Source organism: Lagopus leucura, unplaced genomic scaffold (genome assembly GCF_019238085.1).
Source record: "Lagopus leucura isolate 7727_CA_CO unplaced genomic scaffold, USGS_WTPT01 Super-Scaffold_739, whole genome shotgun sequence".
Taxonomy (NCBI): Eukaryota; Metazoa; Chordata; class Aves; order Galliformes; family Phasianidae; genus Lagopus; species Lagopus leucura.
Genome location: NW_024962255.1, coordinates 3,545,270 through 3,562,278, shown reverse-complemented (window position 1 = coordinate 3,562,278; position 17,009 = coordinate 3,545,270). Strand labels below are relative to the sequence as shown.

Sequence of the window (17,009 nt, the reverse complement as noted above, 5' to 3'; positions counted from 1 at the left end):
CACTCTTATTGTTACAGAGCAGAGAACCTTCCGCCTAATCCAAGAGAGTGGGATCTTCCTATCTTTGGCAAAAATCCTGAAAAGCAATCCACGATGTGCAGTAAAAGCAGCCCAGGTGCTTTCAGAGATAGCTAAGAATGGTAGGTTGTATTTTAGCACATACAACGTTACTACAGGGCACGTTATAGCATGTTAGCTGTGTTTTTCCACGTTTTAATGCTCACCAGTTACTGGTCTTGCAATTACAATTGTTCTATTGGCAAAGACTACAGTCCCTCTCCTTTAACAATGCAGATGAAATGAAGAAACCGTGTATAGAAGCAGATTTGGTTCTGACCTTGATACCTTTTCTGGAAAGCACAGACCAAGACATGTTGCTTCATGCTGGGAGGGCTATTGGTCGCATCTGTTATGATAATCGTAAGTATCTATTTCAGAGAACCCTATTTTTGCTATCTGCAAGAAATTATTTTGAATGACAAGCTACACTTTGAGACCTGAGCATGCAGTGTTCTTCAACCTCCTGTTATACAGTTCACACAGCTCACATATTGCCAGGCTGAATGCACTCCAAACAACTCAAACTCTAAGTTTCCCCATATATTTTGATTGCGTGGTGATACATATTTGTCAGACCAGAGACTGAATGCTCCTGATCTTCAAAGAGTAGCAGAGCTTCATATGAATCTTAATTAGCTGCGTAGAAGTGCCTTGAAGCCAAATCCTGAAGGTCACTGACTTCACCCAACACAGTAAGTGTTTAGAAGGCAAAGCATTTCTTTAAAAGTGTGTCAGAAGAAAAAAAAAGAAACACACTAAAAAGAACTAATAATGACATAACTACTTCTTCATTAAAGAACATTCTTTGAATACAGAAAACATCTGTGATGTAAAGGCTTCTATACAGTCAGAATACCAGCTAGCCTGCTGACCTACAGATTGATACTATTTTCACTTAATTGCCCCAATAGATTTCTCTAGATTTTTTTCTTTCATCTTTAATTCCTACCCTGATCAAAATACTTAGTGCTTAGTGGAGCTAATATGGAGATTCTCAACCAGTACGTATTACCAGTTTCTCTCCATCTAATTTCCCTTATCTTTCTAGTGGGGAACCACGTAGCTTTATCTAGAAAACCATGGCTATGCCTCCTGACCTATTGCTATGAAATACAAGCACATACATATGCATATACGTATCTGGTACAGACCCTACTACCCTCCTGAAAATTAGTCCAGTGATTCCCTGATTATAAGTTGTACAATAGCACTCAGCTGCTTTTCCTGGTGCTGGTCGTACATGCTGCCAACTGAAGTGCAGTCTAGGTCTCAGCAAGACGTTTTCAGGACAGCAATGTTATTGCAATGTTAAGCAACAATCACTGATCAGCTTTGTATTTCAGTTCATGCCATTCTCAAAAGTACGGTAAAGACTAGTTTTTCATTCTAACTAAAACTACATAACTAAAACTACAAAACCAGTAAACTGTTTTCTCAATAGTTCTGCAAAGCAGAAACAACTGTTATTAGTACACAAGAACTAGGAACAAATTAATTTCAATCCACTGTACTTCACTGACGTCCCTTGAGCTACACTGATCTGCATTGGTCTGAGGACCTTTCTCAGCCTATGAAAACACAGGAGATGGATAGAACTCAAGCATTTCCTGAATCTCAAGATTCAGAGCAATTAAAACTGGAAAAAAAATTACTGAAGAGGATTATTCTCCTAGAATACTTTAATGTAACCTTTTTCTTCCTCAAAAAATAATTGTTACTAACAAAGAGCACGTATCAGGATGAAGCCAATGGATAATACAGCACAGGTTCCTACTCCCTGAAAGAAATAAGCCAATGTATGTTCCTCACTCCATTTTAGGATAGTTACCAAGAGACACGTTGCTATCTAGTCCATCAGAACTCATACTAGAAGCTGTCGTACAAATCAGTATACTCATTCAATTGCCTTAATCTGTTTTTTTTTTTTTTTTTTTTTTAACTACTCAGGCCCAAGTAAAACCAGGAGGCCTAGCAGAACTGTCCTGAATCAGCATTTTTCACGTACACATACCAGCCTGAACTCACGATATCAAAGCTGCGCGAAATCTAGCACTGCAAGAATGAACTGGATTATCTTGCTACAGAGCAACTCAGTTGGATCCTCTTTACTTCATTAATTGGTCTCTATTTAACCACCCTTAACTTCTGTACTTGCTATTACCAGGTGATCTTCAGGAAGAGCTGGTAAAGGTAGGAGTCATCCCATCACTGGTCCGAATATTGACTGATCATGCAGAGAGTGAACCACTTGTCCACGTTGACCTATTGGCCTTATGCAATCTTGCAGACCTTGGTAAGTAAATGCCTTCATATCTTGCAGGAAAATGCCTTCTTCACACCTCTCCCTTTATGTGCAGAATGCCCACACATCTGGAAGGGTTTTTGTTTTGCTGGGCATTTTGTTTGCTTTTTTTTTTTTTTTTTGTTATCCCCTACTGGTACATAATCAGGAATTGGTCACAACATCCATGTTAGTAAAGTAGCTACTCTGTCCTGGAGTATCAGCAACTGCTGGATCATCTCAAAATAATATTTTTTTGATCCATAAAGAAGTATAGATAGCATAACTTTACCTACTGTAAATTGACATCGTTTCAACTATTCATATATGGAATATGAAATTCTAAAAATTACTACTTTTTAATAATTAGTGTATAAAAACCTTAATGAAACAGCTTAGCTTTGAATTGACACAATTTTCAAGAAAAAGGCATCTACATCAACTTAATCTGTGCTACCTTACACAAAGTAGTGATGGAAGAGGAAGACCAAACAGAAGTTACCTCACCTTCTACATGGTCTGACTACAGTTTAAACTGTTGCTTCCTACCTACAGCAGGAGATGCAAAGAACGGGGTTCACACGTATCTTCGCATAAGTTCAAGATCTTAGCAAGCTTAAAGCCATTTAACCTAATCAAAGAAGAAAATACACTGCTAAAGCAAACTGGCATGTGTCAAGAGCCAATTAAATGAAATAATCATACTATAGATGGATATATAAGGGTAAGCAGAGCTACAGTTAGGGTTAATTTTACAGCTATTATAAAACATAGCTACAGAAAGTAAACAAAAACAGCATTAAGTAAAAGAAAGTGTAAAGAAGTGATAACAGAGTTTTGCTCTCTCCATGCTGTCCGAAGTGACATAATCTACAAATAAAACCTTTCAAAACCCATTTAACTTCTATCATTTCTGATTACATGAAGACAATTTTAACATTTTATTGAACATAGAAAAATTTCTAATGCTGGCTTTTTCACATACACAGATACAGCTAAGGAAGCTCTGAGCAAGACAAAGGTTGCTGAACAGCTGGTGAAACAACTGAGAAGAGCAGAGAACCATGAGAGGTTAGAAATCATCTTTGAGGTCCTCCAAGCACTTGCAGAAAATGGTAAGGCTTCTACAGGCTTGGAAGGAGGAGAGAAAATTATACTGGTGCTTAGCTTTAGATCTGAGTTTGCTATGGGATCCTATTAGTGGAAATCAGTAACCCCTTCAGTGGAAATAAACCACAAGATTAAAACTTGGAAGTTAAGATAATAAAAAAAAAAAAGGAAGGTGAGAGTAGTCATTTCCACTCTATTTCAGTAAAGCACGAACTGAGGGAGAACATGACTTTGCAACTGAAAAACAGACTAAATTCTTTTCACTGACAAACTTTAACACAGTCTGATAGTGATAGGACAAGGAGGAACAGTTTTCGACTAAAAGAGAGAAGATTTAGATTAGATATTAGGAGATTATCCACTCAGAGTTGGTGAGGCACTGGAACAGAAAAGCTGTGGGTGCCCCATCCCTGGAGGCGTTCAAGGCCTGGTTGGATGGGACGCTGGGCAGCCTTAACAGATGGCAAGCAGCTCACAGCAAGAGGTTGGAACTTGGTGGGCTTTTAAGACCCTTCCATCCCCAAATATTCAGTGATTCTATGATGATAAGCATTCAAAGGTATCTAGATACCTGATGAAGATTTTAAAATTGAAAACTCTTAACTGACAATACAGCAAACTTTAAGGATCAGCTCTGAAGCTTTGCTCATTTGGCCTGTGGCATCATCCTAGCACCAAGACATCTGTTAAAAACAAAACAAAAAACAATCAACAAAAAAGAGCACATCTGGAAAAGAGACTAGCTTAAAGTAAAGGACTTCACTTCCTTGCTTCAGACACTTCACAAATAACCCAATGACCCAACTCTTAGTGTGCTTTTCTGATGCCTGCAGATGCTCTGAAAGTTCAGCTGGTGGAGGCAGGTGTGCAAGAGGTCCTGTCCGACATCCTGCTGAGGCTCCAGGGCAGTTCACAAGCTGAAGACACATGCGTTGTGAAGGCCACATCCGATCTCATCGTCTCTCTGCTTCTTGGAGGTAAAACAAACCAACAACCCACAGATTCCAGATACAAAGAACATCACAGAATCCCATTGGAACAGGAGTTGCCATTTGCTCCTTGTCTTCCATTTCCTTGACAGACACATCTGCAACCTGTTTCATAACCCAATGGATTACTCAGACATCATCCTTTCCTTATTTATAGCAGTAGTATGCTCACATTCCCATGTTTCCGTTCAAGTATCACCTATATGCTGGCTCAAGCCATCTAATGTTACTATGCCTGCCTCTTGGCAGAAGATAATACCTCTGTGCAGGTAGAATTTCAGGCCATTGCAGCTGTACCCAAGACTGGTCAGTCCACATACAGCTTCTAACACTTCACTTTCAAAATTGGCCTAACAGATTGCTTTGAATTTAAAGCCAGTTGTCAGATTAAAACATTTACACGGCCTTGAGCCATTCATTTCTTTCTCATTCACTGCTTCAAGCCCACGTATATACTTCAAATATTCGGATTAACCAATAAACTTAAAAATTTATTTGTAATATAGATTGTGTATCTGTGAAGCAGAAAAAAAACATCATTCCAGACCATACACATAGCTGACCTAGAGTTTTCTCTAAGTCTTTAAGTTGATTTGAGACACACTGCAAAAAGTCTGAAGACTTCTAATGGCACCTAAGTTTAGGTGTCCCTGTTATCCCTGTTGTCATTTTGGGCAAATGAAAAAATAAGTTTCAAGAACTGCATGCTTACACTGCACCCCACTCCCAAATCCCAAAGGAATCATCAGTCAAAGGTTTTAAAGGTTGTTGTCATTGTTAATAATTGAAGTTATCATCGATTCAGATTTTCCCCTGGATCCCTCCAAAGACAGATGGAACAACTCACTGTGTGGCTATCTACAAACAGACGTAAGATGTACTTGACATTTTCCATTTATTATGCCTCAGATAAGTACATGCTAAATTTTGTCTAAGGGATGTGGCATTCTCTCCCAGAATGCTGGAACCTGCCTCATATCCAAACATGCAGATACAGAGTCAGGAGGATCGGTTATTGTCAGCTTTACAAAAATAATGGTAAAGTTGATTGTTCTCTACCCATCATACCTAAAAAGCCACTGTTTATAAGTAGAGGGAAAAGCAACACTATTAGATTTCATTTGCTGCACGTCTCTTAATAACTTGCTTTTCTGCAGGCTGGAGACTTGAATACTTTTAAGTAACAAAAACTAATGTTGAAATAATCTAAGGAACAATGGTCAAAAATAGGGTGATCGGGGATGCAAGCATTCATACTTTGTTTTACCTAAAACCCATATTAATAGAGAAGAGACTCTGGAACAGTTTCATAGCAAATTCATTTGTTCAAAATACACAGACAAAAAAGCTCAAGATAAGTCATTTTTATCTTTCATGCTTTCCTATTTTAGAGATCTTTGAGCTTTAATACGATGCAGAGAGAAACAGAGAAACTCTTATGAAGAGATTCCTGGGAAGCCTTACTGTGCTGAATCAGTCAGAGGAAAACCCACGTTTTCTGTCCATTCCTCTGCCACTGACAGCTGTTGTACTGGGATCAAACTGGGTTCAAACAAAAAAGAGCTTTTTCAACACTGCTCGACTTTCTCCATTAATTTAATTATCAGAAAGGACTCCCTCAGATCTCTCTGAATGGTCAGCAATATAGTAAGCTTTAGAAAAAAAGCTGTGACTACCATATGTGTTTCTCCCTACCTCTCCCCTACATCCTCCTTATACTTCCTTTATTTGTGGTCTCTGACTTAGCTCTTAATCAGCCATTGTGTGTCACTGACTATGAAGCCCTCTGTGCCTTTCAACTCGCTATCTTCCATTTACTCAGCTGAATGGCTTGCTTTGTCACTCCCTCTTCCTCCTCCATCTCTCCCACAACCCCATTAGATATTTCTTGGGGAAAAATTGAATAATCCTTTTCACATCCCAGTTTGTGCCACTGCTGTATGCATAGCTTTAATCTATGAAAAGAAATCCCATGGAAACCCCATGTCAGCATCAACTGACTTCTAAGGCAGTGAAAAATGGCACCTTTTGCAGCTATCGAGATGGTTGTTCCTAGCAACTTAACTATGAGCCACTAAATTCTGCTACTAGCCAAGCAAAAATCCATAAGAGAGGGAACCAATTTGAACTCTGGAACAATCAAAGCAAGGCAGTCACTACTGGGTTCCACTACCTGTACTTTACTACAAGAGGAAAAAGATGCTTAGCCATTCTTAGGTTTGAAAGGTTGGGGGTGTAGAAAAATTAAGTTCAGTGAAGATTAGCCTGTATGGAGGTTAAAGCATTTTTTGCCCGTAGAATTCTGTCAGCCTAAAACAGTCTATTTTCTGAGAACTTATTCCTTAATAGAGCTAGGCAACTTTCCTCTTATACTCTAATGTCCAAAGATTAGAGCCAGGCAAGAGAACATGTTTTTACTTGCGGTTCTTCAATCATCCTCTTTACAGAATGCAGACATGAAACTGTAATTAAAAAAATTTTGCACGAATGAAATTTGAAGTACTTCTCTGACTAACAGTTTACTCATTAAAATATCTACTCACACTCAAATACTTTTACATTCTTATTGTACACACAAAAATTTAGGAAGAAAAACATGCCACCAACTGAAATGCAACAGCAGAAAAAACACTAAAAGAGCAGTGCTGTTGGTTCAAAAGAGAACATTCAAAAGGGAATAGTTTCTACTGCTTTGGAGTAGAAATAGTATTCAGACCAGCACAAGCCTTAAAAACTACCACATATGGCCATTTAAGCAGTATACACAAAAAACTAGAACTTGGTATATTTTAGGCATGCAGCTAGCAGCATAAGAATCAACTAAACCTACTTTTGGTCAAATACGTACCAAGACTGTATTAGCTAAATAAGTAATTCATTATCCCACGTGAGGATGTGATCTTCCTGAGTAGCACTGACAATTTTTTGCCATCTTTTATCAACAAGTATTCATACAGTAAGAACACAGCAATGAAATAATGTTGACTGGTGTCAAGAAGATGCATTGCTTGCAATGTGATTAACTAAACAGAATAATCAAATACAGAAAAATATTTGCCAAATGGCATCTTCAAAACACTTCGTTCAGGAAAGATGTGGAGGGTAGCAGTTTCCTTCAACTCTTTAAGAGAACACAATCACATTTCCTATCAAAGGGAGCTAAAGAACTTCTGATAATGAAAGGGTTGTCATCCCTGCAGAGTGTTCTCAAAGAAAGGGAGACAATACAGACACAGATACTCAAAAAGTATCGTGGAGCACATACTGTCCAAAATCATTGTTCTTTGGAAAGCACAAATCCACTCTTTCTCCCGGTTTGAACACATACAAACTCTCTAAATCTAGAGTTTTTTCTAGTTTCATGAGTGCAACAAAGACTTATTTCACAAAGTGTGTTTCTCAGAACAGGTAAGAAAAAAATCTGACAATCTTACTATATAAAAGGAGGAGTCATCGTACAAAACAAGTAATCAGACTAACAACTGCTGGATAAGGTAGATAGTATCACAATAGTCTCTTAAACAAGTAGAATAGCAAAATTGGAGTATTAAAGCTATCCTGCAGAGAAATATGAAACACCACTAGAATTCCATCACATATATACAAGGGAAATTAAAGCAGTACTGGAGGAAGAAATTTATTGGTAAAGATATGGCTTTTAATCTGACAGTGAATGGCTCTAGAAAGAGTTGTCAAGCCATGTCTTACTCAAGGATGCATCTCAGCATCAGTTCACAGGCAGCTTATGTCCACTTTTCTCTCTAAAGATTTGAAGCTTCTAAAAACTACTGCAAAAAGCTTCCATCTCAATCTTTTCAAAACGTTATAAGAGACCAGACAAAGACTCCCTGAATTCTCAATTCATATTACTTAAATTCTACCAGCGATTCTCATCTCACCTCCCCCACCTGCTTGGTTTCTCCTATTTCCTTAGATGGCAACTGTGTACGAATGGTACAGGTGGGAGTCATACATCAGCTTCTGGATCTTTTGGAAAAACACGTGGAGAGTGAAGACATCTCTGTTCAACATGCAGCACTCAGTGCACTTCGAAACCTTGCTGTCCCAGGTACAGTTTGAACACGACAGATTTACTGTGATTCTTTGTAAAGCTGGGTCATTTAATGGAGATCTGTGCAGTTATGTCCACGTCACCAATTCCAGTCCTCCGTATTCTGGAGGACAACTGAGTTTTTTCTACCCTACAGAAGCATTTTATGTAACCCATCTGGACTTACCAGATATACAAGGGACCTAAATATAAAACAGCCTGATCTCGTTGTCAGCTGCTGAAGTGATTTCACATTAAAAGCACACAGAGGTTAAAGACAAAAACATGTAACAAAACTTATAACTTCACCCCATGTTTTGTACTATAAGCTATCTCACCACACTCGGTAGACATTATAAATTTGTTCTTCTATAAAGCCCCTATCCATTGGAAATGTTGCGTGTGTAAGAGTTTTAAAACTCCACTCTCACGATCTTAAATAAATGTACCAGAAAACTCTGTTACCTCTAATCTCTAAACTACAGCTTCCACGTGAAAGTACAACTCAGACCAAGAAGATTTTACTACAGACCTAACAGAACAGCACCCCACACCACAGTCCTCACACTGCTGCAGAGCACTTCAAAGAAGAACAAGGCACCAACATTATTTTCTGAAAATTAAAGCATAGAGTTATTACGTCAACTAGCCAGCATGCTTAGTTGAGTAAACATTTCTATATATAGTCACTGCTTTGAATAAACAAGAGCCCCACAGCATACTACTTGCTAGTTGGCTTCCATTGCTTCTGTTTGTATTGAGATATACCTTTGTTTCTTCCCAGTCAGGAAGATTTCTGTGGCACATCTTACTCCTTTCACTGTCGCCTACATATCCTGCAAGGCACATGTAAGATTGGAGGAAAATTGCTCTGGAGGAAGCAGCTTAGGTAGCACAGTTAAGCAGCATTAGGACTCTTTCCAGACAAGCTTCTGATTATTACCAGGGATTACTACACTAACAAGGAGCAAAGGCAATATTTGAGAGAGGAAAGCAAAGAAACAAAGGCATGAACAACAGAGGACCAGCGAGCTCAAATAAAAGAAACATCACATGCAACCAGTACGGTTATGCAAGTCATTTCTGCCACTCAGCTCAGTTAAGATAAGCAAGAACAGAAAAAGCCTTGATCAAGCAAGTGGGCGAGTGAATAGAAATCTATTACAAGATATACAAAGAGAAACAAGAGTGTTGTGTTTATCCTGTTTTTTACTGTGTTCTGGGTAGGCTTGAGATCAAAAGACCCAGAAGTCTTCTAACAGCAATTTCTTGAAAGCTTTTAGCTCAAAACACAGACCTAAATAGTTGGTCTGTCCTGACCTTATCTCCAACTTTTCTACCAAGTTGGACCTTTCCGCTAAAAGCATAATGGAACGCTAGATTCAGAACAATGATTATATTAAGTCATAACTGTAATTTCAGATGTTTGTGTAATGACTTAACTTCCCATTAATTCCTTTCTATTCACCAATTCCATTCTCTAGTTGTTAACAAGGTTCAAATGCTGGAGGAAGGCGTGGCAGAACGGATTCAGGCACTTCTACGGTCAGAGATGCCTCCTGCACAGTTTAAACTTCTTGGAACACTACGAATGTTAGCAGATGGCCAAGGTAGGGAATTGCTGATGTTTACTGATGTCAACTACAAATTCTTCTCCTTCCTGTGTCCCATAGGGCACGTACAGGGAGAGGACAGGCTAAGCATCCCACTAACCTAATTCCACTCCCTCTGGTGAGGTTCCCACAGAGACCATTGCTCAGGGCTGCAAAAGCCTTCCCACACCACTCTCAGTCAACCTCAGTAGATGAGGAACACACCAAATAAACAACCTGTAGTAGTCAGTGAGAAATGCCAAAGGCCTAAAGGAAAATGTTTTCTACAGAAAATACATCAACAAAGCATGAGTACGATGGAAAGGATTTGTAATGCCAGATAGCTAAAAAATAAACAAACAGAAGAATTAAACAATACAAAGGAGTTGAGGTTTATGAAAAATGAGTTGCTACCACCAGTCCAGTAACCTAGTCTCTCTCTATATATATTTTCACAGGTTAGTTTTGGTAAGGCTCAAATGTTGAAATTAAGGGATTATCTGCTTGCACTTCACATCATTTTGCTTTACACTGAGATGAGCATGCAAAGGCCTTCAATGAACGCTTCTCAACAGTCTAGCTATATGCAAAGTGCACAATTAAGGCATAAAACCTCACAATTACGTTAACATTAAGACAACATCCTAACTGTTAAATGTATTCGGTTTCTTAGCAGAACATATACATAAAAACAAGTTGCTGCAGCTTTTTATAATAACGGTACGATAGTGGTCTGAAGTCACCAGAGCAGCTGCTCTGGAACACTAATCAATTTAGTTATCAAGGTAAGATCTAGCACTCATTAGTTTGCACTGATTCCAATGCTTTTAGAAACCTGCTTCCACTTAAATTTGAACACAGCAAGATATACAGGAGTTCAGCCTCTTAGGTTTTGTAGCAAGTCAGTGAAATGTCATTTCTCTGAAGTTATATCTTGACTGTGAGAGGGGAGACTATTGATTTTTTTTAATTGAGTCGCAAGAATAGTGCAGATCTACAATATTAAATACTCTATTACTTATTATTACTGTTTTTAACTTAATGTTGTTTGCAAGCCCTAATAAGAAACTAAAATTTGGCACAAAGCTTCTGAATATGAAACAGTACCAATATAATAATGTTGAGTAGAAAAAAAAGATATAGAAGATTATTCAATGTTTACCCATTTACATCTATGAGCACACACTTCTCCCACTTTTAATTACTTTCTATTTTGTTTACCCAAGAGCTAACATTGCCCTTAATTAACTCAGTCTGAGACTCTTATGAATACGCATCTACTAGCAAGTCCACACTAAATTAGTTAATTGCCTTATCTAGGGTAAATTAATTGCTGAAAATCACTGGGCATGCTGAGGCTTACAAAATAGACTAGAAAAGACAGGTTTCTTTCCAACTGTAGAAAAACACACTGAAACGTGTCAGCTTTGTTACACTAAAAAGAACACAGCAATAATCTTTGCTTTAGAGCTGCAAAAGAATTTGTGCACCTCGCTACACGGTCAAAGGACATGCAGCTCAAATTCAAGGTCAGTAATATGCACAATTTATTGAAGCTTGGCATTTTGTAAGCCAAGAGGTCCTTCTGTTCCTGTTAACACTGACTAATTGGTTTTTGTCTCAAAGATCTATCATTGGTAGACATCAGGAAATCCCTGACAAACTGGGTCAAGACCCCTTCTTTGAATAAACCTCTTACACCAGTTTCATTTGCCACCCTCTTACCTTTGTCAGCTTTCTCAACTAAACTGGATTACCATGATCTCCTCAGACTAACATGTAACATCTGACCTAGAAATAAAGCCTTTTCATTACCGGAGTTTATCATACAACATGCCACTCAAAACAAACACATGGGGAATGGGGAAAAGCTCAGAATGACCAGCATGAAGTCAAATATAAAATTCCTCAATCACAAGCAATAAAACCAGACTCTTAAATTTCAGCTAAAATCTATTACCACAATGTATTCTTGAAAATAGAACACAATCAAAGCGAGCATCAGTCCTGTGACTAGTATGTGCATTAAACTACACAAGACTCAAGTGCTACGGTACTAGACTGACGCAATACTGCAGTGGCATCTGCAGCACTATAGCTCCTTCTGCTACTGAATTTTAAGGATTTGGGGTTTAGTTTCCTTTACTGGCACAAGTCTTAAATCACAGTATTTCATCAATTTCAAGAACTTATCCAGTAGGTTTTTTCCAAGCGTCAATAATATCGATTAATGCTTCTGGGAAGTCCTGAGATATGGTTGCTGAAGCGCAGGGAAAAGCAAAGAAACAAGTTCCTCCAAACTTATGACAAATTTTAGTTACATCTAATAGACAGTTTAACAACTCAAGAGTGTAACTACAGACATGCTGCAATTCTGTACTAAGCCTTAGACTTTTCACATTATACCAACCATAATTATGCCCATTACTGAGAACAAAGAAATGGCAAGGTTCTAAAGAGCTTATGACGACATTCATACAGGGCTCAAAGGGCAAATATGCAAGAAATAAAGGGAAAGGGATAGGCCACATATGAAGTTTTCAATACAGTAACGTAAGATTTGCTTTCAAAGATCCGAATTGTTCATTTTAAGCCTTCAGCAGCCTATGAAAAGTTTAGCTTTACAAGAACAGCTTGATTTATGTTTTTACCTCCAAGACGTATCCTGAAACAACTGGCATTCCACAGGCAAAGATATCCAAGATCATTCAAGCCCAATGCTTTATTTACAGCTTAGACCACAAGATGGAGCTCAGTATCCTTTGCTAATTTTACATTCATATTTCTGGGACAAAGACTGAGATTGTAAATGTCTGCTGCTGATGTTTTTCTCTTCAGCTGACGCGGCTGAAATTTTGGGCCAAGACCCCATGCTGCTGAACAGACTGGTGCAGTGGTGCGATGTCAGTGACGACACCGACGTTTGTGGAGAAGCAAATCGGCTCCTAGCATCAATCTTGCGTCACAACAGATCCCAAGTATGAGAGCATATGTTTTAAACCCATCCTCCTTAAATTTTTTTTAAAGCTTGTTCATATAAACTAGGGGTAAAATGTTAAATGGTATGTACGATTATATAATTTAAAAACATATATATATATTTTGTTAGAAGTATCTCTAGTCAGCATCAGTAGCAACTGGAGAGACAGAAGCAAAAAATGCAATTCACTGCACAGACAGAAATCACACCAACAAGCAACATGGTAATGACTGTCATTTGTTAACTTCTACCCTGCTCAAATTAAGGCTTGACCAATGTTAAGTGACACTTTTCTATTTCCATAAATAAATCAGTTTCAAATACCTATTTTAAATGGTAAAGATAAGCCAGCTGTATCCTGCACATCTTTCACAAGTTCCAGACAGCTTACTTGTCTGTCTGTTGAAAACGATGAATCCAGTGTGAGCTGCACCTGCTAGTGAATTAGAACACGCTTCTCTTTCTTGTAAGTCATGGTATTATGTACAGACATCCAACTATGCTTTACTCTGAAGCTGTGGAATAAGAAGTAGTGACTTATCTGCATAGGCTTTGAGTGTAAAACTAAAGCACTGCTAGTCTGAAGGCTTTAAAGAAAAACTGCAATAGATTCAAACTGAAACTCTTAGAGACCATGCAAAGGTATCTATGCACACATCCTCTCTACATACTTCTGTGTACCAACATTTCAAGTAAATTAGAACAGCCTTAAGCACATATGCACGACTTGTTCCAAAGACTTCTCCAGTCCTATGATACATTGATTTTCATACCATCAGCTCATACTGCAGCAGGCCAATCATTTCCATCTATCTGGAGACTGAAGAATGCAATCCCTTCCCTTTCCATTCTACTCACAGCTCTCATTTCCATCTATGCCCTTTCATCTTTCGTCTAACAGGAAGTGGTCAAAGCAGTGCAGGAGGCACAAGGAGTGAAGCACCTGGTTTCCATGACCATGAGCAAACACGATGCCATGCAGAACGAGGCTCTGAACGCCCTGGCAATAGCATCTGCTATTGATTTAGGTATTATTCTCCTGAAAGTATTAATCTGTGCAGAATCCTCATATTATTAAGCAACAGCCAAGCTGCAAATTCTACTTGTAAGTAAAAGCACGACTGTCTAGATAGAACTCCTCAGACAAAGGAGGTTATCCACCTAGAAAATGACAGAAAGAACAGAATTCAGGAATTGTTTAGATGTTGGGTTGTTGTTTTTTTGTTTGTTTGTTTGTTTGTCTGTTTTTTGCTTAAGGTAGAGTTAAATAGTCAAATAATCAGGTTATGTGGACAGGCACAATCTGTTCAGTATCATGCCATGTTAAAAACCCTACAAAAAATATAGAAAGCGGTGAGGAAAGGTGTAAATGCAGACAGTTACACAGGGGCTGGTTATGAACTTGAATGATCACTGAAATCTATAAAAGGATGAAAGTTTTCACAAGACAGTTATCTGAATGTAGGAGTACAGGAAAAGCACCGGCAAAAAGGCTCTGCATAATCTGAAAATGAAAAATTACAAAACTATAAATGCTGTAACTATTAGCGAGCTGAATTTTAAGAGAGATTGTACAGTAACTTCTCAGGTTTATCCTGCATGATTGATCATATTTGAAAAATTGGGCTCAGTTTGTGACAACAAAAACAACCACCACAAACCTACATATATGAGAAGAAACTGAAGGCCAACTAAATTTAGAATTTTCCATACCAACAAGGAAAGCAAGACAGTGAAGAGCCCATCTTAATGCTTAGTGTATCGCTAAGTATCTCAGACTCAATTTAATATCTAATGTTGTCTTATAGCATCTGTAGTATAACGTCTTCCAGAATGATGCCAGAGGAAAAAAATTCTACCGATCAGACGCTAATTCCCCATTACTGAGAATGTCTTCAAGACATGTTTGTTTATGTAACTGCTTTTAAACAAAGCCAGTTAGAAATCTTATTTTTATGAAAATGCAAGCATCTTCACATTCTATCATCTTTTCAGCTCAGGTGTCTGATTGCTTATTTTTCAGAAACCCTTGAAGAATCTTTCAAGGAATCGCAGCTAGTACAAAGCTTACACAAACTTCTACAAGATGATAATACGAGTGCCGAGGTGAAATATAATTCAATGAGTCTTCTGTGCAGTCTTCTTAATTCAGGTAACTTCATTTTAAGTACTCTTGTGATGCAAAGATGGATGTTTGTGATTGAAGTATTTGCTGTTTCTGAAACGTACCGTCCTTGCGATACTGCAATCAGTGAACAGTAAAGGATAAAGAGGCTCATTCTTCACTGATCTCTAAAAATCTCACTCGTGGTTTTATTTCATGATAAACTGATTAAGCTATTAGTTAAGCTAAAAAAATAATAAAAAAAGCTTTATTCCACTGTTTGTGGCAGAATCAATTCCTGAATAAGCAAAACCAGAGCCTTAGAATAAATTCATCATGCACCAATCTGGCACCTAGCAGTCTCAGGCCCTGCCTATACCATAACATTCTGGTCTTCAAAGAATGATGGAGTCTGCACATCACTTCCACAGTTCAACATACCTTTATTCTGTCAACACTGCAGGCAAACCAGAGGCTGAAATAAAACAGCACCTTTATATCAGCACTCAGTTAAATGTATAGGAAGTTTCAGTAAAACAAATGAAGGATATGATTTCAGTTTCTCTCTATCTCTGGTCAGGGAAGACTGAAAAAGCTTCCAAGCAAGATGAGACTGATCCTGGAAGCATGGTGTCAGCTTAAAACAATCATTCTGAAACCAGGAGTCTAAAAATCTCATGCCACAATTCACTATGTCTTTATGCATAAATTATGGAAACTGAAAGCAATTGCTGTGCTTTGCCAAAGATCTGCCACAAGATGAGCTGCTTCTGAAGTCCTGGCATTGCCCTATATTTGGCAGACAATCTGGATTTTGCAATGCACGCATATTTCCCTGTAGTCATACGTGTATTGGCTCAGGGCTAAGTACCCACATCTTTCAGTGTGACTATGCATCATTCACACAAAAGATCTGAACTGAAAAGATGTATTTCATTAACATTCTGCAGACTTATCTGTAACAGTAAGAATCGAGTCTTACCAATATAGATAGGCTAGCAAAGCGCAGAGGCAAAAAAACCAAAACAACAAAAAACACTCAAGTGTAGCTTGTACTATATTTTCAAAATACTTTTCTGCTGTTTAACCAGGCTTTGGAAGAGAGAAACTGAAGTGAAACTCTTAAAAATAAGAATAAATACTTTCAAAGGGTTACAAAATACCCATTGAGAGGAACATATTTAATAAGAAAAATCTGCTTCCTCTGAAGGTGGTCAAACAACTTCCTAGCAAGGTGGCTGATGGCCCGTGCCTGTGTCCAACAGACATTTTGACAATGCGCCCTAACTCATAGCATACCTTAACCTTTAGACTTGATCATTTTTTAATGTCCCTTCCAAGTAAACAATTCTATGCTAAAGCAGCTCATTTTAAAAAGCAAATACTCCAAATGCATATATTGCAACAGTTGTTGGGAATGGCTGTGCCATGGCACATCACTAAGTTAGCATTTACTCTCCCATTCAGGCCATCTGAGACAAGAAATAGAAGACAACAAGATTAAAGAAACACTCGAACAGCTCTGCAGTCACAGCAGTGCAGATGTGGTCAAGGAAGCTCTTTTAACATTGCAGATTTTGAAAGGAGAGTCACCCTACTAGCCCCCTTCTTCTACAGAGCAGTCCTGAGCAGTTCCTCTACAGAGCAATGCTATTACTGAAGCAAATGTGATAAGATGCCAGCTCTGCCAATGCCACTTTATGTTTGTCATGCTGCTGCACTGATGCTATTAAAGACCAGGTACAACCCCTGCTTTTCAAACTGTACATAAAATGATTTGGCCTACAGATATCTTTATTACTGCTGTTCTTCACTGAGCTACCAACACATGCAGTAGGAATA

At 38.3% G+C, this 17,009-nt stretch overlaps 1 protein-coding gene across 1 annotated transcript; it reads left to right on the top strand.

Annotated features, from left to right (window-relative positions):
• Positions 1-299: 299 nt before the first annotated feature.
• On the top strand, positions 300-16,768 carry LOC122175473 (rap1 GTPase-GDP dissociation stimulator 1-like). The gene is made up of 10 exons (XM_042863162.1): positions 300-420; positions 2,225-2,353; positions 3,331-3,456; positions 4,285-4,428; positions 8,375-8,509; positions 9,976-10,101; positions 12,922-13,061; positions 13,965-14,091; positions 15,087-15,215; positions 16,635-16,768. The coding sequence occupies exons 1-10, from the start codon at positions 300-302 to the stop codon at positions 16,766-16,768; spliced, it is 1,311 nt and encodes a 436-aa protein (XP_042719096.1).
• Positions 16,769-17,009: the final 241 nt, after the last annotated feature.